Consider the following 27,538-nt stretch of genomic DNA (forward strand, 5'->3'; position numbering starts at 1 on the left):
CACCTGTTTTCTGGTCTCATTCTCACCTGTTTCCTGGTCTCATTCTCACCTGTTTCCTGGTATCATTCTCACCTGTTTCCTGGTCTCATTCTCACCTGTTTCCTGGTCTCAGTCTCACCTGTTTCCTGGTCTCATTCTCACCTGTTTCCTGGTCTCATTCTCACCTGTTTCCTGTTCTCATTCTCACCTGTTTCCTGGTCTCATTCTCACCTGTTTCCTGTTCTCATTCTCACCTGTTTCCTGGTCTCATTCTCACCTGTTTCCTGGTCTTATTCTCACCTGTTTCCTGGTCTCATTCTCACCTGTTTCCTGTTCTCATTCTCACCTGTTTCCTGGTCTCATTCTCACCTGTTTCCTGTTCTCATTCTCACCTGTTTCCTGGTCTCAGTCTCACCTGTTTCCTGGTCTCAGTCTCACCTGTTTCCTGTTCTCATTCTCACCTGTTTCCTGGTCTCAGTCTCACCTGTTTCCTGGTCTCAGTCTCACCTGTTTTCTGGTCTAATTCTCACCTGTTTCCTGTTCTTATTCTCACCTGTTTCCTGGTCTCATTCTCACCTGTTTCCTGGTCTCATTCTCACCTGTTTCCTGTTCTCATTCTCACCTGTTTCCTGGTCTCATTCTCACCTGTTTCCTGTTCTCATTCTCACCTGTTTCCTGGTCTCAGTCTCACCTGTTTCCTGGTCTCAGTCTCACCTGTTTTCTGGTCTAATTCTCACCTGTTTCCTGTTCTCATTCTCACCTGTTTCCTGGTCTCATTCTCACCTGTTTCCTGCTCTCATTCTCACTTGTTTCCTGGTCTCATTCTCACCTGTTTCCTGTTCTCATTCTCACCTGTTTCCTGGTCTTATTCTCACCTGTTTCCTGGTCTCATTCTCACCTGTTTCCTGGTCTCATTCTCACCAGTTTCCTGGTCTCCTTCTCACCTGTTTCCTGGTCTCCTTCTCACCTGTTTCCTTGTCTCAGTCTCACCTGTTTTCTGGTCTCATTCTCACCTGTTTCCTGGTCTCATTCTCACCTGTGTCCTGGTCTCCTTCTCACCTGTTTCCTGGTCTCAGTCTCACCTGTTTTCTGGTCTCATTCTCACCTGTTTCCTGGTCTCATTCTCACCTGTTTCCTGGTTTCATTCTCACCTGTTACCTGTTCTCATTCTCACCTGTTTCCTGGTCTCATTCTCACCTGTTTCCTGTTCTCATTCTCACCTGTTTCCTGTTCTCATTCTTACCTGTTTCCTGGTCTCCTTCTCACCTGTTTCCTGGTCTCAGTCTCACCTGTTTTCTGGTCTCATTCTCACCTGTTTCCTGGTCTCATTCTCACCTGTTTCCTGGTCTCCTTCTCACCTGTTTCCTGGTCTCAGTCTCACCTGTTTTCTGGTCTCATTCTCACCTGTTTCCTGGTCTCAGTCTCACCTGTTTCCTGGTCTCAGTCTCACCTGTTTTCTGGTCTCATTCTCACCTGTTTCCTGGTCTCATTCTCACCTGTTTCCTGGTTTCATTCTCACCTGTTTCCTGTTCTCATTCTCACCTGTTTCCTGGTCTCATTCTCACCTTTTTCCTGGTCTCATTCTCACCTGTTTCCTGGTTTCATTCTCACCTGTTTCCTGGTCTCATTCTCACCTGTTTCCTGGTCTCAGTCTCACCTGTTTCTTGGTCTCAGTCTCACCTGTTTCCTGGTCTCATTCTCACCTGTTTCCTGGTCTCAGTCTCACCTGTTTCCTGGTCTCAGTCTCACCTGTTTTCTGGTCTCATTCTCACCTGTTTCCTGGTCTCATTCTCACCTGTTTCTTCGTCTCAGTCTCACCTGTTTCCTGGTCTCAGTCTCACCTGTTTTCTGGTCTAATTCTCACCTGTTTCCTGGTCTCATTCTCACCTGTTTCCTGGTCTCATTCTCACCTGTTTCCTGTTCTCATTCTCACCTGTTTCCTGGTCTCATTCTCACCTGTTTCCTGGTCTCCTTCTCACCTGTTTCCTGGTCTCAGTCTCACCTGTTTTCTGGTCTCATTCTCACCTGTTTCCTGGTCTTATTCTCACCTGTTTCCCGGTCTCATTCTCACCTGTTTCCTGGTCTCATTCTCACCTGTTTTCTGGTCTCAGTCTCACCTGTTTCCTGGTCTCAGTCTCACCTGTTTCCTGTTCTCATTCTCACCTGTTTCCTGGTCTCATTCTCACCTGTTTCCTGGTCTCATTCTCACCTGTTTCCTGTTCTCATTCTCACCTGTTTCCTGGTCTCATTCTCACCTGTTTCCTGTTCTCATTCTCACCTGTTTCCTGGTCTCCTTCTCACCTGTTTCCTGGTCTCATTCTCACCTGTTTCCTGGTCTCATTCTCACCTGTTTCCTGGTCTCAGTCTCACCTGTTTCCTGGTCTCATTCTCACCTGTTTCCTGGTCTCATTCTCACCTGTTTCCTGGTCTCATTCTCACCTGTTTCCTGGTCTCAGTCTCACCTGTTTCCTGTTCTCATTCTCACCTGTATCCTGGTCTCAGTCTCACCTTTTTCCTGGTCTCAGTCTCACCTGTTTCCTGTTCTCATTCTCACCTGTTTCCTGTTCTCATTCTCACCTGTTTCCTGGTCTCATTCTCACCTGTTTCCTGGTGTCCTTCTCACCTGTTTCCTGGTCTCATTCTCACCTGTTTCCTGTTCTCATTCTCACCTTTTTCCTGGTCTCATTCTCACCTGTTTCCTTTTCTCATTCTCACCTGTTTCCTGGTCTCATTTTCACCTGTTTCCTGGTCTCATTCTCACCTGTTTCCTGGTCTCATTCTCACCTGTTTCCTGGTCTCATTCTCACCTTTTTCCTAGTCTCATTCTCACCTGTTTGCTGGTCTCATTCTCACATGTTTTCTGGTCTCATTCTCACCTGTTTCCTGGTCTCATTCTCACCTGTTTCCTGGTCTCATTCTCACCTGTTTCCTGTTCTCATTCTCACCTGTTTCCTGGTCTCATTCTCACCTGTTTCCTGGTGTCCTTCTCACCTGTTTCCTGGTCTCATTCTCACATGTTTCCTGTTCTCATTCTCACCTTTTTCCTGGTCTCATTCTCACCTGTTTCCTTTTCTCATTCTCACCTGTTTCCTGGTCTCATTTTCACCTGTTTCCTGGTCTCCTTCTCACCTGTTTCCTGGTCTCATTCTCACCTGTTTCCTGTTCTCATTCTCACCTTTTTCCTGGTCTCATTCTCACCTGTTTCCTTTTCTCATTCTCACCTGTTTCCTGTTCTCATTCTCACTTGTTTCCTGGTCTCCTTCTCACCTGTTTCCTGGTCTCATTCTCACCTGTTTCCTGTTCTAATTCTCACCTTTTTCCTGGTCTCATTCTCACCTGTTTCCTTTTCTCATTCTCACCTGTTTCCTGGTCTCATTTTCACCTGTTTCCTGGTCTCAGTCTCACCTGTTTCCTGGTCTCATTCTCACCTGTTTCCTGTTCTCATTCTCACTTGTTTCCTGGTCTCAGTCTCACCTGTTTCCTGGTGTCATTCTCACCTGTTTCCTGTTCTCATTCTCACCTGTTTCCTGTTCTCATTCTAACCTGTTTCCTGGTCTCATTCTCACCTGTTTCCTGGTCTCAGTCTCACATGTTTCCTGTTCTCATTCTCACCTGTTTCCTGGTCTCATTCTCACCTGTTTCCTGGTCTCATTCTCACCTGTTTCCTGTTCTCATTCACACCTGTTTCCTGGTCTCATTCTCACCTGTTTCCTGGTCTCATTCTCACCTGTTTCCTGGTCTTATTCTCACCTGTTTCCTGGTCTCATTCTCATTCTCACCTGTTTCCTGGTCTCAGTCTCACCTGTTTCCTGGTCTCATTCTCACCTGTTTCCTGGTCTCATTCTCACATGTTTCCTGGTCTCATTCTCACCTGATTCCTGGTCTCATTCTCACCTGTTTCCTGGTCTCATTCTCACCTGTTTCCTGGTCTTATTCTCACCTGTTTCCTGGTCTCAGTCTCACCTGTTTCCTGGTCTCAGTCTCACCTGTTTCCTGGTCTCATTCTCACCTGTTTCCTGGTCTCAGTCTCACATGTTTCCTGGTCTCATTCTCACCTGTTTCCTGGTCTCATTCTCACTTGTTTCCTGGTCTCATTCTCACCTGTTTCCTGTTCTCATGCTCACCTGTTTCCTGGTCTCATTCTCACCTGTTTCCTGGTCTCATTCTCACATGTTTCCTGGTCTCATTCTCACCTGTTTCCTGGTCTCATTCTCACCTGTTTCCTGGTCTCAGTCTCACCTGTTTCCTGGTCTCATTCTCACCTGTTTCCTGGTCTCATTCTCACATGTTTCCTTGTCTCATTCTCACCTGATTCCTGGTCTCATTCTCACCTGTTTCCTGGTCTCATTCACACCTGTTTCCTGGTCTTATTCTCACCTGTTTCCTGGTCTCAGTCTCACCTGTTTCCTGGTCTCAGTCTCACCTGTTTCCTGGTCTCATTCTCACCTGTTTCCTGGTCTCAGTCTCACATGTTTCCTGGTCTCATTCTCACCTGTTTCCTGGTCTCATTCTCACTTGTTTCCTGGTCTCATTCTCACCTGTTTCCTGTTCTCATGCTCACCTGTTTCCTGGTCTCATTCTCACCTGTTTCCTGGTCTCATTCTCACATGTTTCCTGGTCTCATTCTCACCTGTTTCCTGGTCTCAGTCTCACCTGTTTCCTGGTCTCATTCTCACCTGTTTCCTGGTCTCATTCTCACATGTTTCCTTGTCTCATTCTCACCTGATTCCTGGTCTCATTCTCACCTGTTTCCTGGTCTCATTCACACCTGTTTCCTGGTCTTATTCTCACCTGTTTCCTGGTCTCAGTCTCACCTGTTTCCTGGTCTCAGTCTCACCTGTTTCCTGGTCTCATTCTCACCTGTTTCCTGGTCTCAGTCTCACATGTTTCCTGGTCTCATTCTCACCTGTTTCCTGGTCTCATTCTCACTTGTTTCCTGGTCTCATTCTCACCTGTTTCCTGTTCTCATGCTCACCTGTTTCCTGGTCTCATTCTCACCTGTTTCCTGGTCTCATTCTCACATGTTTCCTGGTCTCATTCTCACCTGTTTCCTGGTCTCATTCTCACCTGTTTCCTGGTCTCAGTCTCACCTGTTTCCTGGTCTCATTCTCACCTGTTTCCTGGTCTCATTCTCACATGTTTCCTTGTCTCATTCTCACCTGATTCCTGGTCTCATTCTCACCTGTTTCCTGGTCTCATTCACACCTGTTTCCTGGTCTTATTCTCACCTGTTTCCTGGTCTCAGTCTCACCTGTTTCCTGGTCTCAGTCTCACCTGTTTCCTGGTCTCATTCTCACCTGTTTCCTGGTCTCAGTCTCACATGTTTCCTGGTCTCATTCTCACCTGTTTCCTGGTCTCATTCTCACCTGTTTCCTGGTCTCATTCTCACCTGTTTCCTGTTCTCATTCTCACCTGTTTCCTGGTCTCATTCTCACCTGTTTCCTGGTCTCATTCTCACCTGTTTCCTGTTTTCATTCTCACCTGTTTCCTGTTCTCATTCTCACCTGTTTCCTGTTCTCATTCTCACCAGTTTCCTGGTCTCATTCTCACCTGTTTCCTGTTCTCATTCTCACCTGTTTCCTGTTCTCATTCTCACCTGTTTCCTTGTCTCAGTCTCACCTGTTTCCTGGTCTCATTCTCACCTGTTTCCTGGTCTCAGTCTCACATGTTTCCTGGTCTCATTCTCACCTTTTTCCTGGTCTCATTCTCACCTGTTTCCTGGTCTCATTCTCACCTGTTTCCTGTTCTCATTCTCACCTGTTTCCTGGTCTCATTCTCACCTGTTTCCTGGTCTTATTCTCACCTGTTTCCTGGTCTCATTCTCACCTGTTTCCTGTTTTCATTCTCACCTGTTTCCTGTTCTCATTCTCACCTGCTTCCTGTTCTCATTCTCACCAGTTTCCTGGTCTCATTCTCACCTGTTTCCTGTTCTCATTCTCACCTGTTTCCTGTTCTCATTCTCACCTGTTTCCTTGTCTCAGTCTCACCTGTTTCCTGTTCTCATTCTCACCTGTTTCCTGTTCTCATTCTCACCTGTTTCCTGGTCTCATTCTCACCTGTTTCCTGGTCTCATTCTCACCTGTTTCCTGATCTCATTCTCACCAGTTTCCTGGTCTCCTTCTCACCTGTTTCCTGGTCTCATTCTCACCTGTTTCCTAGTCTCATTCTCACCTGTTTCCTGTTCTCATTCTGACCTGTTTCCTGTTCTCATTCTCACCTGTTTCCTGGTCTCAGTTTCACCTGTTTCCTGGTCTCATTCTCACCTGTTTCCTGTTCTCATTCTCACCTGTTTCCTGTTCTCATTCTCACCTGTTTCCTGTTCTCATTCTCACCTGTTTCCTGGTCTCATTCTCACCTGTTTCCTGTTCTCATTCTCACCTGTTTCCTGGTCTCATTCTCACCTGTTTCCTGGTCTCATTCTCACCTGTTTCCTGTTTTCATTCTCACATGTTTCCTGTTCTCATTCTCACCTGTTTCCTGGTCTCATTCTCACCTGTTTCCTGTTCTCATTCTCACCTGTTTCCTGGTCTCATTCTCACCTGTTTCCTGGTCTCATTCTCACCTGTGTCCTGTTTTCATTCTCACCTGTTTCCTGGTCTCATTCTCACCTGTTTCCTGTTCTCATTCTCACCTGTTTCCTGGTCTCATTCTCACCTGTTTCCTGTTCTCATTCTCACCTGTTTCCTAGTCTCATTCTCACCTGTTTCCTGTTCTCATTCTCACCTGTTTCCTGTTCTCATTCTCACCTGTTTCCTGGTCTCAGTCTCACCTGTTTCCTGGTCTTATTCTCACCTGTTTCCTGTTCTCATTCTCACCTGTTTCCTGTTCTCATTCTCACCTGTTTCCTGTTCTCATTCTCACCTGTTTCCTGGTCTCATTCTCACCTGTTTCCTGTTCTCATTCTCACCTGTTTCCTGGTCTCATTCTCACCTGTTTCCTGGTCTCATTCTCACCTGTTTCCTGTTCTCATTCTCACCTGTTTCCTGGTCTCATTCTCACCTGTTTCCTGTTTTCATTCTCACCTGTTTCCTGGTCTCATTCTCACCTGTTTCCTGTTCTCATTCTCACCTGTTTCCTGTTCTCATTCTCACCTGTTTCCTGGTCTCATTCTCACCTGTTTCCTGTTTTCATTCTCACCTGTTTCCTGGTCTCATTCTCACCTGTTTCCTGTTCTCATTCTCACCTGTTTCCTGGTCTCATTCTCACCTGTTTCCTGGTCTCATTCTCACCTGTTTCCTAGTCTCATTCTCACCTGTTTCCTGGTCTCATTCTCACCTGTTTCCTGTTCTCATTCTCACCTGTTTCCTGTTCTCATTCTCACCTGTTTCCTGTTCTCATTCTCACCTGTTTCCTGGTCTCATTCTCACCTGTTTCCTGGTCTCATTCTCACCTGTTTCCTGTTCTCATTCTCACCTGTTTCCTGGTCTCATTCTCACCTGTTTCCTGTTTTCATTCTCACCTGTTTCCTGGTCTCATTCTCACCTGTTTCCTGTTCTCATTCTCACCTGTTTCCTGTTTTCATTCTCACCTGTTTCCTGGTCTCATTCTCACCTGTTTCCTGTTCTCATTCTCACCTGTTTCCTGGTCTCATTCTCACCTGTTTCCTGGTCTCATTCTCACCTGTTTCCTAGTCTCATTCTCACCTGTTTCCTGTTCTCATTCTCACCTGTTTCCTGTTCTCATTCTCACCTGTTTCCTGGTCTCAGTCTCACCTGTTTCCTGGTCTTATTCTCACCTGTTTCCTGTTCTCATTTTCACCTGTTTCCTGTTCTCATTCTCACCTGTTTCCTGTTCTCATTCTCACCTGTTTCCTGGTCTCATTCTCACCTGTTTCCTGTTCTCATTCTCACCTGTTTCCTGGTCTCATTCTCACCTGTTTCCTGGTCTCAGTCTCACCTGTTTCCTGGTCTCATTCTCACCTGTTTCCTGGTCTCATTCTCACCTGTTTCCTGGTCTCATTCTCACCTGTTTCCTGGTCTCATTCTCACCTGTTTCCTGGTCTCATTCTCACCTGTTTCCTGTTCTCATTCTCACCTGTTTCCTGGTCTCATTCTCACCTGTTTCCTGGTCTCATTCTCACCTGTTTCCTGTTCTCATTCTCACCTGTTTCCTGGTCTCATTCTCACTTGTTTCCTGGTCTCATTCTCACCTGTTTCCTGGTCTCATTCTCACCTGTTTCCTGGTCTCATTCTCACCTGTTTCCTGGTCTCATTCTCACCTGTTTCCTGGTCTCATTCTCACCTGTTTCCTGTTCTCATTCTCACCTGTTTCCTGGTCTCATTCTCACTCTTTTCCTGGTCTCATTCTCACCTGTTTCCTGGTCTCATTCTCACCTGTTTCCTGGTCTCATTCTCACCTGTTTCCTGGTCTCATTCTCACCTGTTTCCTGGTCTTATTCTCACCTGTTTCCTGGTCTCATTCTCACCTTTTTCCTGGTCTCATTCTCACCTGTTTCCTGATCTCATTCTCACCTTTTTCCTGTTCTCATTCTCACCTGTTTCCTGGTCTCATTCTCACCTGTTTCCTGGTCTCATTCTCACCTGTTTCCTGGTCTCATTCTCACCTGTTTCCTGGTCTCATGCTCACCTGTTTCCTGGTCTCATTCTCACCTGTTTCCTGGTCTTATTCTCACCTGTTTCCTGGTCTCATTCTCACCTGTTTCCTGGCCTCATTCTCACCTGTTTCCTGGTCTCATTCTCACCTGTTTCCTGGTCTCATTCTCACCTGTTTCCTGGTCTCATGCTCACCTGTTTTCTGGTCTCATTCTCACCTGTTTCCTGGTCTCATTCTCACCTGTTTTCTGGTCTCAGTCTCACCTGTTTCCTGGTCTCAGTCTCACCTGTTTTCTGGTCTCATTCTCACCTGTTTCCTGGTCTCATTCTCACCTGTTTCCTGGTCTCAGTCTCACCTGTTTCCTGGTCTCAGTCTCACCTGTTTCCTGGTCTCATTCTCACCTGTTTCCTGTTCTCAGTCTCACCTGTTTCCTGGTCTCATTCTCACCTGTTTCCTGGTCTCATTCTCACCTGTTTCCTGGTCTCATTCTCACCTGTTTCCTGGTCTCATTCTCACCTGTTTCCTGGTCTCAGTTTCACCTGTTTCCTGGTCTCATTCTCACCTGTTTCCTGGTCTCATTCTCACCTGTTTCCTGGTCTCATTCTCACATGTTTCCTGGTTTCAGTCTCACCTGTTTCCTGGTTTCAGTCTCACCTGTTTCCTGGTCTCATTCTCACCTGTTTCCTGGTCTCATTCTCACATGTTTCCTGGTCTCGTTCTCACCTGTTTCCTGGTCTTATTTTCACCTGTTTCCTGGTCTCATTCTCACCTGTTTCCTGGTCTCAGTCTCACCTGTTTCCTGTTCTCATTCTCACCTGTTTCCTGGTCTCATTCTCACCTGTTTCCTGGTCTCATTCTCACCTGTTTTTTGGTCTCATTCTCACCTGTTTCCTGGTCTCATTCTCACCTGTTTCCTGTTCTCTGTCTCACCTGTTTCCTGGTCTTATTCTCACCTGTTTCCTGGTCTCATTCTCACCTGTTTCCTGGTCTCATTCTCACCTGTTTCCTGGTCTCATTCTCACCTGTTTCCTGGTCTCAGTGTCACCTGTTTCCTGGTCTCATTCTCACCTGTTTCCTGTTCTCAGTCTCACCTGTTTCCTGGTCTCATTCTCACCTGTTTCCTGGTCTCAGTCTCACCTGTTTCCTGGTCTTATTCTCACCTGTTTCCTGGTCTTATTCTCACCTGTTTCCTGGTCTCAGTCTCACCTGTTTCCTGGTCTCAATTTCACCTGTTTCCTGGTCTTATTCTCATCTGTTTCCTGGTCTCATTCTCACCTGTTTCCTGGTCTCATTCTCACCTGTTTCCTGGTCTCATTCTCACCTGTTTCCTGGTCTCAGTGTCACCTGTTTCCTGGTCTCATTCTCACCTGTTTCCTGTTCTCAGTCTCACCTGTTTCCTGGTCTCATTCTCACCTGTTTCCTGGTCTCAGTCTCACCTGTTTCCTGGTCTTATTCTCACCTCTTTCCTGTTCTCATTCTCACCTGTTTCCTGGTCTCAGTCTCACCTGTTTCCTGGTCTTATTCTCACCTGTTTCCTGGTCCTATTCTTACCTGTTTCCTGGTCTCATTCTCACCTGTTTCCTGGTCTCATTCTCACCTGTTTCCTGGTCTCAGTGTCACCTGTTTCCTGGTCTCATTCTCACCTGTTTCCTGTTCTCAGTCTCACCTGTTTCCTGGTCTCATTCTCACCTGTTTCCTGGTCTCATTCTCACCTGTTTCCTGGTCCTATTCTTACCTGTTTCCTGGTCTCATTCTCACCTGTTTCCTGGTCTCATTCTCACCTGTTTCCTGGTCTCAGTGTCACCTGTTTCCTGGTCTCATTCTCACCTGTTTCCTGTTCTCAGTCTCACCTGTTTCCTGGTCTCATTCTCACCTGTTTCCTGGTCTCAGTCTCACCTGTTTCCTGGTCTTATTCTCACCTGTTTCCTGGTCTTATTCTCACCTGTTTCCTGGTCTCATTTTCACCTGTTTCCTGATAATAATGTTTCTTGTTAAAGAAGAAATATCCGAACAACAGAGCTCCCAGAATAATAACTGATCATCTGAAGCTTGTTGATCAGATCCAATCAAAGAAAACTGGACTCGTTTCTCTGTGATGAAGCTGTTTTATTAAAGGAAGTCAAAAGGACAAATACTTTTGCTCTGAACACAAACTCTGGACTTTGTGCTGTTACAGGAAAACTGCGTATCTGAAAAGAGTCTGTGATAAAGGAAGGTCTGCTGATTCCTCTGCTGGGCTCTATGAAGTGGAAGAGAAACAACAACATACAGACACGTCAACACCAGGATCCGACTGATATTTAGAGCTCAGAGAAGTTTAGATTTTAATATTTCTGTGAATCAAACTCCTCATCAGCAGTGATATCCTCCATGGCTGCACAGACACAGGAAACAGCAGCAAATAAACAGCAGAACAGCAGAGACATCACAGCAACCAGCTGACTAAATACATTTATTCCACTTTACACAAACTCAGCTGAGGATCCATAATTATAAATCCTGATCCCAGCACAGAGCGGCTGAGTGAATGTGGTCTGGACTCTGCGGAGGAGAGTCATGGTTCCAGAGACGCTGTAGAAGGACAGAATACCTGCTCTGTGATCCAGGTACACTCCCACTCTGGAGGCCCGAGGACCTGAGATGGAGGTTAAGATGCTGTTGTATATAAATGTATAACTGTCTGAGAAACAATATAATGCCCAAGATTTGTCATTAAATCCAAATGCACATTCAGTTGCTCTTCCTGCTCTGCTGATGTTCTTGTATGCGACTGCTACAGCACCAACTCCTTCTCCTCCCATCTCCACCTCCCAGTAACAACGTCCAGTCAGACTCTCTCTGCTCAGGACCTGAAACCTGTTAGTGAATCTGTCTGGATGACCAGAATAAGGCTGATGTTTTCTCATAAATGTCACTTTTCTGTTCCCCTCTGACAGTAACAGCTGTCTGTGTGCTGTGTTTGGATCCAGTGTGATTTCACCTGAATATCTTAAGAATCCAGCTCTGCTCGTTGGTTCTTGTTCTGGTTCTGTTTCTGGTTCTGGTTCTGGTTCTGGTTCAGGTTCAGGTTCAGGTTCAGGTTCAGGTTCTGGTTCAGGTTCTGGTTCTGGTTCTGGTTCTGGTTCTGGCTGTGACAGTAAAACATCCACTTCAGCGACTCTCAGTGAGATGTTGGCCCATTCCTCTCTCAGGATGTCCTGTAGTTTCTCTCTGAGCTCTGACACAGCTGCTGTCACATCCTCAAAGTGCCTCAGAGGACGGATCTGGATGCTGGATGAGTGTGTAGCCCCCCTGAGTGCTGCCACTGAGGGGCAGCTGTGCAGAAACTGGCTGTGATCCTCTGTGTGTGAGAGCTGCTTCAGCTCAGCATCTTTCCTCTTCAGCTCAGTGATCTCCTGCTCCAGCTTCTCCTGAAGCTCTTTGACTCGACTCCCTTCGGCTTCCTGCTGGGATCTGATCTGCTGCTTCACATCAGAGCTTCTTTTCTGGAGGAGACGGATCAGCTGGCTGAAGATCTTCTGGCTGTGCTCCTCTGTTTTATCAGCAGAGCGATGGATGGCCTCCAGCTGCTGCTGAAGCAGCTTCACATCTTTCTCTGCGTCCTGGATTCTCTGCTGGATCTGCTGCCGACTCCCCTCCAGCTCTCTCTGCCTCTCAGTCCTTTCTGCTGCAGCTGACACTGTGTCGTGGCCTTTATGTTCCTCCACAGAGCAGAGATAACAGATGCACTTCTGATCGGTACGGCAGAACATCTTCATCACCTCATCGTGATCAGAGCAGATGTTCTCCTGGAGCTTGTTGGAGGGCTCCACCAGCTTGTGTTTCCTGAGTGGAGCTGAATCATAATGAGGCTGAAGGTGTTCCTCACAGTAAGAGGCCAGGCAGGATAAACAGGACTTGGTGGCTTTCAGCTTCCTCCCAGAGCAGACATCACAGGCCACATCTTCAGCTCCAGCATAGCAGTGATCAGCAGGAGCAGCACGGAGTCCAGTCTTCTTCAGCTGCTCCACTAAATCAGCTAACATGGTGCTTTTCCCCAGGACAGGCCTCGGTTTGAAGGTTTTCCTGCACTGAGGGCAGCTGTGGATCCCCTTCTGATCCTCTCCATCCCAGTGGGCTTTAATACAGCTCCTGCAGTAGCTGTGTCCACAGGCGATAGTCACCGGATCCTTCAGCAGATCCAGGCAGATCGAACAGGAGAAGCTTTCTCCGTCCAGCTGAACTCCTTTCTGAGCCATTTCTCCTCTCAGATCAGCCACTGAGTCGTCTGTTCCTGCTATAAAGGACTCCTCACAGCTAGTACTCTGAACACTTTGGACTTTAACTGGTGTCATCAGGCTCTAATCTTTCCAGGAGGAGAAACTTGAGATAATATCCAGTAAGTAATAAAAACTGGGTGGTTTTATTCATCATGAAGACATTAAAACAGCACAAAGTCCAGCTTAATGTGTCGTTTGGATCTGATTTCAGAGAATGAACTGATAAACTTCTCTGAGATGATTAACAGGGCAGAAAACAGAGCCGGCAGGTTCACTTCCTGTTGGTTACACCCATCATGAGCTGCAGATCTGAAGGGGAGGGAACCAGGAAACATGTGGGCCGAGCGGAGCTGCTGTGAGTGAGCAGGAAGTGAGTCCAAGCTGTTTCCCAGCAGGTTCATGGTTAAAACACGGGTCGGTTCTTCTTTTAATCCCTTTGGAAAGAAGCTTCACTTATACAGTGAATGCAGCAGAGTTTTGAGCCTGAAAAATCAGGAAGAACATTTAGAAACTAGGGCTGGGCAACGATTAAAATGTTTAATCTCATTAATCACATGATTTCCCTGATTAATCGCATTTGTACGCAGAATCCAAAAATGAATCCAAAAGTAGCGTATAGCTTTTAGCATTTAGCTTTATTTTAAATGTGCTGCCATATGAATGAAAGTGCCATAACATTTGTTGTGCAAACACACTTTTAACATCAGCATCTTTCTGTAGTTTTTATGTAGAAGCCTCGCTCCACTGTCTGTTTCCTTGAATGACTTGCTGCTATCAGTTGTGTGTTTTGCCTTTAAGTGATATTTTAGACTGGAACTACTACACTGAGAAGACAATTCAACTTGGCAGAGTTTACAGATGACTTTGGTTCTGTCGACTCCGCCGTCTGGAAGAACTTTAACATGAAAATGGCCGAGTAAAAGTTCCGTACCCTTCTCCATGTTTGGTGGATCCGCCGATTACTTTCTTTTCCTGTTCCACAGCAGACAGCAGCAGACTTTTTCAAAATAAAAGCCTGTGAGCAACAGACTTTTACACAATAAAAGCATGTGAGCAACAGACTTTTACAATAATAAAATAAATAATAAGCTGCAGCTGGCCCCGGTTCCAGTCCCACATCGGACGGCCCTGTGCTGCATGTTGTTCCCCCTCTCTCTGAACTTTCCATTAAAGGCACAATAGCCACCCAAATTTTTTTTTTTAAATGCGTTAATGTGCGATAAAATATTTATCGGCGTTAAATAACTAACGCGTTAACGCGATAATAACGAGTTAACAGCTGCACTGATTCACTGAAACATGGTCAAACATGAATATAAACACAGAATATGAGACAGAAACGGAGCTTTAAAGTGAATATTTGGCCTGAGCGCCTTTATTCTCAAACACAGCCTGAACAAAATCAAAGTCAGCGTAACTCCAGGATTATTTTCCCATTTCCAAAGTGATGAGATCTGAAAAGAGTCTGTGATAAAGGAAGGTCTGCTGACTCCTCTGCTGGGCTCCATGAAGTGGAAGAGAAACAACAACATACAGACACGTCAACACCAGGATCCGGCTGATATTTAGAGCTCAGAGAAGTTTAGATTTTCATATTTCTGTGAATCAAACTCCTCATCAGCAGTGATATCCTCCATGGCTGCACAGACACAGGAAACAGCAGCAAATAAACAGCAGAACAGCAGCAGAGACATCACAGCAACCAGCTGACTAAATACATTTATTCCACTTTACACAAACTCTGCTGTGGATCCATAAGGATAACACATCCTGATCCCAGCACAGAGCGGCTGAGTGAATGTGGTCTGGACTCTGTGGAGGAGAGTCATGGTTCCAGAGACGCTGTAGAAGGACAGAATACCTGCTCTGTGATCCAGGTACACTCCCACTCTGGAGGGCACAGGACCTGAGATGGAGGTTTCCATGCTGTTGTATATAAATGTATAACTGTCTGGGTAATTATATAATGCCCAAGATTTGTCATTAAATCCAAATAAACATTCACTCCCATCTCCTGCTCTCCTGATGTTCTTGTATGCGACTGCTACAGCACCAACTCCTTCTCCTCCCATCTCCACCTCCCAGTAACAACGTCCAGTCAGACTCTCTCTGCTCAGGACCTGAAACCTGTTAGTGAATCTGTCTGGATGACCAGAATAAGGCTGATGTTTTCTCATAAATGTCACTTTTCTGTTCCTCTCTGACAGTAACAGCTGTGTTTGTGCTGTGTTTGGATCCAGTGTGATTTCACCTGAATATCTTAATAATCCAGCTCTGCTCTCAGGTTCAGGTTCAGGTTCTGGTTCTGGTCCTGGTTCTGGTTCTGGTTCCGGTTCAGGTTCTGGTTCTGGTCCTGGCTGTGACAGTAAAACATCCACTTCAGCGACTCTCAGTGAGATGTTGGCCCATTCCTCTCTCAGGATGTCCTGTAGTTTCTCTCTGAGCTCTGACACAGCTGCTGTCACATCCTCAAAGTGCCTCAGAGGACGGATCTGGATGCTGGATGAGTGTGTAGCCCCCCTGAGTGCTGCCACTGAGGGGCAGCTGTGCAGAAACTGGCTGTGATCCTCTGTGTGTGAGAGCTGCTGCAGCTCAGCATCTTTCCTCTTCAGCTCAGTGATCTCCTGCTCCAGCTTCTCCTGAAGCTCTTTGACTCGACTCCCTTCGGCTTCCTGCTGGGATCTGATCTGCTGCTTCACATCAGAGCTTCTTTTCTGGAGGAGACGGATCAGCTGGCTGAAGATCTTCTGGCTGTGCTCCTCTGTTTTATCAGCAGACTGATGGATGGCCTCCAGCTGCTGCTGAAGCAGCTTCACATCTTTCTCTGCGTCCTGGATTCTCTGCTGGATCTGCTGCCGACTCCCCTCCAGCTCTCTCTGCCTCTCAGTCCTTTCTGCTGCAGCTGACACTGTGTCGTGGCCTTTATGTTCCTCCACAGAGCAGAGATAACAGATGCACTTCTGATCGGTACGGCAGAACATCTTCATCACCTCATCGTGATCAGAGCAGATGTTCTCCTGGAGCTTCTTGGAGGGCTCCACCAGCTTGTGTTTCCTGAATGGAGCTGAATCATAATGAGGCTGAAGGTGTTCCTCACAGTAAGAGGCCAGGCAGACTAAACAGGACTTGGTGGCTTTCAGCTTCCTCCCAGAGCAGAAATCACAGGCCACATCTTCAGCTCCAGCATAGCAGTGATCAGCAGGAGCAGCACGGAGTCCAGTCTTCTTCAGCTGCTCCACTAAAGCAGCTAACATGGTGCTTTTCCCCAGGACAGGCCTCGGTATGAAGGTTTTCCTGCACTGAGGGCAGCTGTGGATTCCCTTCTGATCCTCTCCATCCCAGTGGGCTTTAATACAGTTCATGCAGTAGCTGTGTCCACAGGAAATAGCCACCGGATCCTTCAGCAGATCCAAACAGATCGAACAGGAGAAGCTTTCTCCGTCCAGCTGAACTCCTTTCTGCGCCATTTCTCCTCTCAGAACAGCGACTCAGTGAGTTTCTCTTCCTGAAAACTGAAACCAGTCTGAGCTCTGATCTACAAATCATGTGTCTGTGCAGAGAACAGAGCCGGCCGGTTCACTTTCTGTTGGTTACACCCATCATGAGCTGCAGATCTGAAGGGGAGGGAACCAGGAAATAGAGCCCTGCACTCCCGCGAATGTGAGATGTGAACTCCGAGGTACTTGAAACTCTCTGCTCTGTCCAGGTGTGAGAGGGTTATTTCCAGGGTTATTTGTGGGAGGAGCAATAACTAGCACATGCACACAGACTGCAGCTTGTCCACACGACACTTAGAAGTTTTTATTTTCTTTCTTTCTCCTCTGTCTGCCAGAGAATTTTTTTAATTCATTTTTATTTTTTATTTTTTTAAAAACAACCGTTTTGGATTTCAGGACTTCAGGAATATTTCTGGAATTCAAAACAGAGTAAAGAAACATTTTGGACAATCTGTTCTGATACTTCAAAAGGAGAAAACCCAGAAAAATGTGAATTAAGACTGACAATAAAAACACATTTTCCCCAAAGATGAGAAATAGTCATTAAAAGAAGGAGCAACTTCTCTTAAAATGTTGTTTCTATTCACTCAATGTTGTGGGAAGATGATTAAAACATCCAATTATGAACAATTCATCTTTAAATTGTACATCAAACAGGAAGTATTTTAGCTGGCAATATGAATAGATTTTAATGAATGAAAGAGGTTTTTATGGGATTCTAAGATGTATGATATGGTTGATTTCCCACACAATACGATGTTATTAAGGTGTACAATGTGGTAATTGCCTCTACTTGTATATGACTCTAACACTTACAGTTGAATATGAGTTTCAGCTGGTACCTTGAGAGCTAAGCAGTAGTATTATAGAGAATACAGAGGCGACAGAAAGGGTTGTGTGGAGCGGGTGGGTGACGGCATCGTCTGTAGACCGGTTGGGGCGGTACGCAAACTGGAGTGGGTCCATGGATGCAGGCAGTGCAGAAGTGATGAAGTCTCTCACCGGTGTTTCAAAGCACTTCATCACCACTGATGTGAGGGCTACTGGGCGATAGTCCTTAGCCCCTTTCACACTGAGGAAGAACCCGCGTTTAATCCGCGAATTTAGCGTGTCCGCTGTTCCTTTCACACTGACGACCCGGGCTGGCGTGTCAACTCGACTCGCCTTTCGACCCGCGTCGGACCCTAGTCTTTTTGCCGAGCCGAGTTTGGTGTGAAAGCAATTGACGTGGGGTGGACGTGGGCGTGGCGTGACGTGAGGGGAGGAGTTTAAAAGACAGAATGGACAGCTGATTCAGAACAACAGCGACAGCATACCACCACAAAGCAATTGCAAGTTTGAGACGTGGTTCCAGTGGTTGTCGAAAGTTTGTTACCTTGCGCATCACATGTGACTCAACAAGTTCCACAACAAAGTCAAAGGTTTGCCGCGACATCCGAAAATGCTTTCTCCACTCGTCGTCGTCAAAACTGTTCAGAGCATTGGACCGAAACACCAACCCTTGTGGTCTTGCCATCTTCCACACTCTTCTTGCAGACACACGTGTGTTCAGAGCCATGACAGCTAAATGTCTTCGTCGATTGCGTTAACGCTGTTCGCGTTCTTCTGCTTCAAATTGTCGATGGATTTCCTCAACTTGGACACTATAGTGCTCTTGTATTCTCCGCATATGTTCTTCGGCGGCATCCCACGTTGTGACCACCCATACCCCGTAAAATAACATCTCCATGAACTGCATACACACTTGCAAAAACAAGTCCTCAAGGTGTCCCGCCATCGTTGGTTTAAAAAATTTGATGCAGACAGTTGTATTTAACCCTACCTCCGACGCATGGCTTGTGCCTACGTCATTGTACACGCCCAGCATTTTATGTGTTTCGTGTGACGCTCTGCCACTAGGTCCTGCTGCCTTCCTGGTATTCACTCCCTTAAACACTCTCCGTACATCTCTTTCTGTGATGGTGAAGGGCAGGGCCGGCCCAAGCCTTTATGGGGCCTTAAGCAGAATTTCATTTGGGGCCCCCCTACCACCACCTCAGCTCCAGATGCCTCATTATTCCATAGGCTACACTGTTATGTGTGTAACGGACCCACAATCATTAGCATTATTTGTAATCATCTAACATTATACAGGTGTCATTCTTGTTTTTAACCTTAAAGGGATAGCAAACTCATAAATATGGTTTAATTAACTCCTACATAAAGAGTGATGTATAAGTATGGCTCATTAATTTAACTATTTGAAAGTAACATCAGCAGGCTGGAGACTGCATTTATAGTAAACACGTTAAATAGTTTAATTTCTTTCAGATGTGCAATGCTGTGCAAAATGTTCAAAATACAAATACAAAATAGAATCAAATGACATTCACATTATCTTACAGAAAAATAAAGTTGTAGTCAAAATTAAATACTTAAATAATAAATACAATACTTAAATAATTTTGCCCAACGGTGGCAGCAGCCAACAGGAGGCATAAATTAACCAAGTATTAGTATTTTGTCAAAATTATTATTATTTTTTTTCTGGTGCAATACAATTTCGTTTAAATTATTCAATGTTATTTTAATTTCATGTATATATTTACTTTTTTATCACAACGTCTCGGTGCTCTCTGGGGCCCCCTGGTGGCGTGGGGGCCCTAAGCGACCGCATAGTTGGCATATGCCTTGAGCCGGCTCTGGTGAAGGGACTCTCCTCCTCAGCAGCACCATTAGCACCGTTAGTGTGATTAACGCTGTTAGCGCCATTAGCACTGCTAACCGCAGCCTCGAAACGAGCATAGAAGGTGTTTAGCTCGTTCGCCAGAGATGAGTCCGCACTCTCCGGTCTGCAGGGTGGGCTCTTGTAATCTGTTATTGTTCTTAGTCCTTGCCACAGGTCCCTAGAATCACCGTGCTGGAATTGTGACTCTAGTTTCCTTCCGTAGCGCCGCTTCGCCTCTTTTACCGCTTTGCCTCTTTTACCGCTTTGCGCACTCTGTATGACGCAGCCTCGTAGTCGTCCATGTTCCCGCTGATAAGATGACTTTGGTTCTGTCGACTCCGCCGTCTGGAAGAACTTTAAAATGAAAATGGCCGAGTAAAAGTTCCGTACCCTTCTCCATGTTTGGTGGATCCGCCGATTACTTTCTTTTCCTGTTCCACAGCAGACAGCAGCAGACTTTTACAAAATAAAAGCCTGTGAGCAGCAGACTTTTACAAAATAAAAGCCTGTGAGCAGCAGACTTTTTACAGAATAAAATAAATAATAAAACAGGGGGGGTCCGTGGCGTAGTGGGCTGAGCAGCCGCCCCATGTACAGAGGCTATAGTCCTCGCTGCCTCATCGGACGGCCCTGTGCTGCGTGTCGTTCCCCCTCTCTCTGCCCCCTGCTTCCTGTCTCTCTGAACTTTCATATCCATTAAAGGCACAAAAGCCCTAAAAAAATGTTTTTGTTTTTAATTTAAATTATTATTTTTTTAAAATAAAATAATAAAACATGCGTTAATGCGCGATAAAATATTTATCGGCGTTAAATAATGAATGCGTAAACGCGATAATAACGAGTTAACTCGCCCAGCCCTATTAGAAACACTTTGTCCCTCTGATTAATATCCTTTTACTTTGGTGTTGATGCACCGAGTGGCAGCACATTCTTAACATGAACTTGTAGGTTTTCCTCCTGAGAATGAAGATTAAAATCATATCCTGAGCAAACACTTTCAGATCCTGTTCATCTGCTGTAGATAGTTCTTTAGGCCTGACACTTCTTCTTTTGTCCTCCACTTCTAGACTTCCGCTTCTAGATTATTCATTTCTGGTGGCATAAAACAGTTTAATCATTTCATTTATATGAATTGTTCCATAATTAGTCATTAGATTATATCTTATATTCCTTTTTTAAGCTTTAAAATTAATCTTATTTACATTTTCTTGATGTTGAATAACATATAATTCTTATTATTGTCTGTTTTTTTCCTACTTTTCTACTTTTAGACGTGATAACGTTAATTTTTTTGGGATTAGGATTTTTTTAAACTGAATTTCTTATATTAATTTGACTCTTTTGGTAACTGAAAGCAGTTTTAACATAAATGTACAAAAAAGTTGAAACTATGAAGCTGTTTTTCAGATGCAGCTAAAGAAATGGGAACAGATGGTGTGTCTTTTGGACGAGTGCATGACAACACAATTACATATGGTCTGTTGTTTGTCATATGCATAGCAATGGTTCTTCCCTGGAGTTAGGAGCCTTTTATAAGCTGAGATGCTAAAAACAAAAGAACTACTCAGGTGGTGAACCCACAGCTCTCAGTAGCAGGCAGTGAAGTGTCTATAACTATTCCCATCAAATTTCCAAGAAAATCTCTTTCATGTATTTGTTTCTCTTCAATAAACTGGAAAAAAAATAAAAGATTTATAATTACATACAGTCCCACACTGGAAAAATCTGAGACGTTTGATGTTTTTGCACAATAAAGATTAAAACATTTACTAAATTTTCAGCTTACTTCACAAGTGTTTGATGGTGATATTATTCAAACTGCTTTCTGAGAGAAAGTGAAGTGAGAGCGATTTCAAGCAGCTTTCAGTTCTTTTAATCATTTCACCGGTGAAAATCCTTCTGCAGAGGCGTGAAATGTTTTTCAAAGAAGGAACTCTTTTGTGTTTCTGCCGTGTCCAGAAGCTGAAGCTCATCTCACTGACGGCAGCTTTCTGTAAACTGAGTTTCATGAGCAAAAACAAGCAGACACTAGGGGTGGGTATTGGCAAAGAAGTCACGATTCGATTTGAATCACGATTCACATGCCACGATGCGATACTATCACGATGCATCATGATACTTGAATTATTGCGATGCATTGCGATATTTTCACTGAACATACTTTAAAAAAAAATACAGCCATTACCAGTCATCACAAAAACTGCATAGGATTTATAAAACTTAAAATAACAAAATAAGGATGATCAGTACAGACAAAAAAAAAGTGCATAGGCTTTATAAAACTATAAAAAATATATACATATATTGCAAACATCCCTTGCAGCAAAATGCATCAATTGCATGGGTCCTATCATTGAAGGCATAAAAAAAAAATAATAATAATTTATTTATTTTTTTTTTTTTAAATAATCGATACTTGCCATCAAGAATCGATGCAGTAGATCGCGAAAATTAGAATCTCGATACATCGTCATGACGATTATTTTGCTCACCCCTAGCAGACACGTTCACACATTCTCCCCTAATCTGCAGATTTATCTTTGATTGACTTCTTTTCTTCATATAATTACTAATAATGTGAAAAAAGAACATGATGAAGCTGACATTCAGCCGACAGCTCATTATTTTCTCCTGTTGAGTAAGTGATTTGCGGGCGGTTTTAAAAAAAGATTCTGTAAAACTTATTTTCTTTCTTGTATAATAATTCATCTGATAATTTACACTTTATTTCTTTTTGTTTTGTGGATATGAAACGCTTATTTTAAAGTTACACCAATCTGGCTCATTTCTTCTGCTCGTCGGCTCCCCCTACAGTTGTGGGGTGGAACGCCACTTTCATTTAAACTAGGGCTGGGCAACGATTAAAATGTTTAATCTAATTAATCACATGATTTCCCTGATTAATCACGATTAATCTCATTTGTACGCAGAATCCAAACATGAATCCAAAAGTAGCGTATAGCTTTTAGCATTTAGCTTTATTTTAAATGTGCTGCCATATGAATGAAAGTGCCATAACATTTGTTGTGCAAACACACTTTTAACATCAGCATCTTTCTGTAGTTTTTATGTAGAAGCCTCGCTCCACTGTCTGTTTCCTTGAATGACTTGCTGCTATCAGTTGTGTGTTTTGCCTTTAAGTGATATTTTAGACTGGAACTACTACGCTGAGAAGACAATTCAACTTGGCAGTGTTTACAGATGACTTTGGTTCTGTCGACTCCGCCGTCTGGAAGAACTTTAACATGAAAATGGCCGAGTAAAAGTTCCGTACCCTTCTCCATGTTTGGTGGATCCGCCGATTACTTTCTTTTCCTGTTCCACAGCAGACAGCAGCAGACTTTTACAAAATAAAAGCCTGTGAGCAGCAGACTTTTACAAAATAAAAGCCTGTGAGCGACAGACTTTTACAATAATAAAATAAATAATAAAACCTGCGTTAATGCGCAATAAAATATTTGTCGGCGTTAAATAATTAACGAGTTAACGTGATAATAACGAGTTAACTCGCCCGGCCCTAATTTAAACAAATCTTTGATGCAGGGCTGGAAACCAAAGCAGTGAACTTCTGTATCTCAGCCAATTTCCAAAGTAAGTGTACTGCAAAACAAGGCAGAAGCGCAAAGTTTTAAGGTTCAAAAACTTCTCGTGTTACTATTTCAAACTGATAAACATCTGTCTCAGTTTTCTAAATGTCGGTGGTGAGCATGTAGTTCGCATCTTTTTTAATGGGGTTGTTGATCTAAGTTAACCGAATGTGGTTCTTGCAGGAAGATGTTTGGATTATATATGATTATATGCATATGTGACATATACATGTCCACTGTGCTCACAGCTTCTCCTCTTGATCTGCAGGAAACGCCTTCGTGGTCAGCCTGGCCTTCGCTGACTTGGTGGTTGCCATCTACCCGTACCCGCTGGTCCTCACCGCCATCTTTAACGACGGCTGGATTGCAGGTTACATCCACTGCCAGATCAGCGGCTTCCTCATGGGCCTCAGCGTCATCGGCTCCATTTTCAACATAACCGGCATCGCCATCAACCGCTACTGCTACATCTGCCACAACCTCAAGTACGACAAGGTGTTCTCCAGCAGCAACACCATGTGCTACGTCGTGCTGGTGTGGGCGCTCACCGTCCTCGCCATCGTGCCCAACTGGTTCGTGGAGTCCCTGCAGTACGACCCGCGGGTTTACTCCTGTACCTTCGCGCAGTCCGTCAGCTCGCTGTACACCATCACGGTGGTGGTGGTTCACTTCATCCTGCCGATCGGCATCGTCAGCTATTGCTACCTGCGCATCTGGGTTCTGGTGATCCAGGTGAGGCGGAGGGTCAAACCGGACTCGCGGCCCAAAATCAAACCGCACGATCTCCGCAACTTCCTCACCATGTTCGTGGTGTTCGTGCTCTTCGCCGTCTGCTGGGCGCCGCTGAACCTGATCGGCCTGGCGGTGGCGCTGGACTCCAGGCTGAGCCGGGCCATACCGGAGTGGCTGTTCACGGCCAGCTACTTCATGGCGTACTTCAACAGCTGCCTCAACGCCGTCGTCTACGGTGCGCTGAACCACAACTTCAGGAAGGAGTACAAGAGGATCGTCTTGATCGTCTTCAAGTTCCACTGCTGAGATGAAACACTGGGAGCCGGCGCAAAGTATAAGGGTTAAAAAACCATCAAAAAGCCATGAGGAAAAGGAAAAAGAAGAGCCCAGCGAAATGAAAAAAGCAGGACTAATGAGGGGGAAAGAAAAGAAACAAGGTGCTGTGGAAGGAAAAAGCATGAACACTTAGCGGAGAAAAATGGCTGAACTTTAATAGCCTGAGGAGGTGAAGTGGAGGGGGGTGATGAAGTAAAATAAATGATGCCACACAGAGAGTTATCAGGGACACTGATAGACTTTGAAAATGTGGAGAAGCAGAGTTTAGAAGTAGCTCCTGACTTAGTAATGTTTCCTCATGAGTGTCTTTGGTAAATGACTCATGAACTGAACTAAATGTTGAAAGTAAAAAAAAAAAAAAACTTTTTAAGAGGTTCATGCTTAATGTTGATGCCGACATGAGAAAATAATGTGATCATTTTAACAGTCTGTAGTAAAAAAAATGCGAGCTTATGGTTGGAATAACAGCAAAACGAGATTGTTCTCCACACCGTCCGTGTTTTTGGTGGATTTTCTGCTTCAGCTTTGGAACCTGCTCACGTCTTTACTGTCGCTATTCCACCGTTTCCTTTCATAGTGCTGATTTATAGAAACACTTTCGATGTGCCACACTCTCAGCAGGGACGCCTTTGGGAAAGCAACAGATCTGCTTCATGCCCACTCCGATAACCCCATCTCCTCCTGACCACCTTTGGAAAAGCCTCGATTTATCCATAAAAACAAGCAAATTACTCTCAAACAAATCATTACAGTCTGAATTACTGATTCTAGCATCTCTGTTATGTCTGCTGGAGGTTAATCTGGAGATAATTGCTTTAAATACTTGGATAAAAACCTCTGTTTGGCTGATAATTGGCAACTGTACACAACGAAAGCCCAGTTTACATGACGAATTTTAAGGGGATATTTTATGTTTAAGAGACACAGGACCAATTAACTATTTGTTATTAGTCTGACCAACACCAAACTTAACTAAATCAAAGCTCTAAAAGCAGACTAAGACTCCCAGATAATGTGTTTGGGGCTGAATCACTCCTGTAAATCAAATCAAATTTATTTGTAGCACATTTCATGTACAAAACAGTTCAAAGTGCTTCACCTGAAATAAAAGCATTGCAGCAGGGAGTGGAAGAAGCATTAAAAGTACATAAAAGAACATAAAGAGAAACAAATAGAATTATTTAAATGATTAAAAACCAGCAACAGTCCAGATAAGTTCAAAGATAGCGTGCAGATTTCATGCATAGACACATGAGAACAGAAATGTTTTTAACCTGGATTTAAAAATGTCTCCATTTGGTGAAAGTTTAATCTCCACTGGCAGTTTGTTCCACTTGTTTGCAGCATAACAGCTAAATGCTGCTTCTCCATGTTTAGTCTGGACTCTGGACTGGACCAGCTGACCTGAGTCCTTGGATCTCAGAGCTCTGCTGGCTTTATATTCTCTGAACACATCACAGATGTAAACCATCAGCAGGCTTTTAAAATCTATTCTGTGACTGACTGGAAGCCAGAGTAAAGATTTTAAAGCTGCTGTGATGTGTTCAGATCTCTATTTTCTCTCCCTTCGTATCACTGCCTGCTGTGCAGACCGAGCAGCAAACAGCGTAACAGGCGCGGCTGTCGGCAGGCGGCAGTGATACGAAGGGAGAGAAAATAGGGCCAAGAGATTGTGAGGTCTGACTTTTTCCTGGAGAACCATTTTGTGATGCAAATGTATTACTCTGTTGAACGCATATTGTTCTGAGAAGCAAAACGCTTTATTTTTTAAACCCCAGCCAACTAGCCGGACTACCTTCATCAGCACCAAAACGAGGCTGGAACTCTGCTCACAGGACGCAGCAGGGGGTAAGAAGATGTTCAGAAATGATGTTGCTGATATGGGATGTTACACAGCTTCATGTTAAAAGAGGCGAACTATCCCTTTAAAGAGGCAAACTGTCCCTTTAAGTCTGGTGGAAACTCTGTGTGACCTCCTGTAGTCTAACGTGAACCCACAATGACTTCCAAACCTCCACTGACGCGGGACAGCGTGTCGTTTTAAAAAGCCCAAACTGGTCCTTACATTTACCCATTTACCTCTGCCACTGAACTGCATCATTTCCCACATTGATCAGACATGTCGTCAGTAACAGGGTGTCTCTGTTGTTTGGGACAACAATGAATACTTAAACTGTGGAAAACAACATTTAGCCTCTTACGACGGGTGCAATGAAAGAACATCTCCAGCTGTTTGGATTTGACACACAGACATTTTTATAGTCTTAACTTTTATAAGCACTGAAAATGGTCTAATTTAATATAAACATCGCTGCTTAACCCTCATACCTGATTTAAAACACAACTTAATTTATGAAAAGGGACATTTTTGTCCCCCTTTAAAACAACTTAAAAACATCATATGTTAATATTTGTTCCGCTTTTTTCCCGTAGATCTTTTATTCCACTTCAGTTCGGATCATAACTACCAAGTTTTCAATTTTTTACAAAAAATTAACCCTTCCAATATTGGTTTATATGATGTAAATGACAATTTCTGTAAAAAAAAAACTAAAAAAACACAAAAACTGCTATATTTTCAATATATAGAATGCAAAGTGGAATTGTTGAGTTGGAATAATTATGGTCTGGGATATGTCAATGTTCAGCAACAACATTGATTTTTAGGGATTTTTTATTTTTTTGCTATGTCTGATTTAAAAAAAAAACTGCTTAATTTCTGCAAAGGGACATTTTTGTCCCCTTTTAAAACGACCTAAAAACATCATATATTAATATTTTTTTCCACTTTTTTTTCATAAATTCCACTTCAGTTCTGATCATAACCAGCAAGTTTTCAATTGTTTTAAAAAAATTAACTGAACTTCAGAACTGAAGTGGAAGAAAATATTTATGAAAAAAACATATAGTATTTTGGGGATCATTTTAGAAGGGGACAAAAATGTTTTTTTTTTTTTAAATCAGGCATAACAAAAAAATTAAAAATCCCTAAAAATCAATGTTGTTGCTAATCATTGACATATCCCAGACCATAATTATTCCTACTAAATAATTCCACTTTACATTCCATATTTTGAAAATACTGGCACCTAAAGGCTTCAAATTTGGGCTAAAAAGTTCAAATTGGCATCTAAAGGATTAATTTTTTGAAAATAATTGCAAACTTATTATGATCAGAACTGAAGTGGAATAAAAGATTTATGGAAAAAAAATGGAAAAAAATATTAATATATGATGTTTTAAGGTCGTTTTTAAAGGGGACAAAAATGTCCCTTTTCAGAAATTAAGGAGGTTTTTTCTACACAATGAAAAATTGCATTGTATATGATGTGTGTTTGAAATTCCAAAAAATTGTCAAAAAATGCACAACTGGACCAAATATGATGAGTATCACTATCTACAGTGTAAAATTAGAGGAGAAAGTTCACCCCAAGTTGAGAAAAATGTCGCCTATCAGGGATTAGGGTTAAAGTTTTTGTTTTAACTAGTTAATTTAAACTAGTCTGCACACATTAAACTGATCATTAAACCACTCAAACACACGCGCTGTGCTCAGCGTCCACATCAACTCTCCCAACAGTAAGAACATTTGTTCCACACTAGAAATCTGAGTGTTAGATGTGATAATTAATTAGAAACATGAGTAATTAAACTGTGGTTGTTCTGTATTCTGACCACATCACTGTGTTCCACACAAAGAGGAGGATGAATGTTGCATATGTATGAAGCTGAGCAGTGTTTCTGCCGTGCTAATCCGCCTGCTTCAGTCCCATTTTAATGAGCTCGCTGTGTGGGTGGATCCAGCTGCTCTGGGACCAGTTCTTCCCAAACTTAAAGGTCCGATAAGGATGCTGAAATTCGGCAAACTGGTGTGTTTTACGCATGCTG

The 27,538-nt window shown here is 43.9% G+C and overlaps 3 protein-coding genes across 3 annotated transcripts in view; 1 reads left to right on the forward strand and 2 right to left on the reverse strand.

The window, feature by feature from the left end:
* The window catches only part of LOC142398124 (tripartite motif-containing protein 16-like), a 29,980-nt gene extending 17,210 nt beyond the window's left edge, over positions 1-12,770 (reverse strand). Inside the window, exon 1 of the mRNA XM_075482105.1 lies at positions 11,513-12,770. Within this exon, the coding sequence (XP_075338220.1) occupies positions 11,513-12,770 (1,258 nt within the window). The remainder of the gene's footprint in view (positions 1-11,512) is intronic.
* Positions 1-23,774, forward strand: part of mtnr1al (melatonin receptor type 1A like) — a 56,589-nt gene extending 32,815 nt beyond the window's left edge. Inside the window, 1 exon segment of the mRNA XM_075482016.1 lies at positions 22,851-23,774. Within this exon segment, the coding sequence (XP_075338131.1) occupies positions 22,851-23,620 (770 nt within the window). The 3' untranslated portion in view covers positions 23,621-23,774.
* Positions 13,063-16,258, reverse strand: LOC142398125 (E3 ubiquitin/ISG15 ligase TRIM25-like). Its single transcript, XM_075482106.1, has 2 exons — positions 14,797-16,258; positions 13,063-13,100 (listed from the first exon to the last, which is right to left on the reverse strand). The coding sequence occupies exons 1-2, from the start codon at positions 16,256-16,258 to the stop codon at positions 13,063-13,065; spliced, it is 1,500 nt and encodes a 499-aa protein (XP_075338221.1).
* Positions 23,775-27,538: the final 3,764 nt, after the last annotated feature.

This window comes from Odontesthes bonariensis, chromosome 13, assembly GCF_027942865.1.
Source record: "Odontesthes bonariensis isolate fOdoBon6 chromosome 13, fOdoBon6.hap1, whole genome shotgun sequence".
Lineage (NCBI taxonomy): Eukaryota > Metazoa > Chordata > Actinopteri > Atheriniformes > Atherinopsidae > Odontesthes > Odontesthes bonariensis.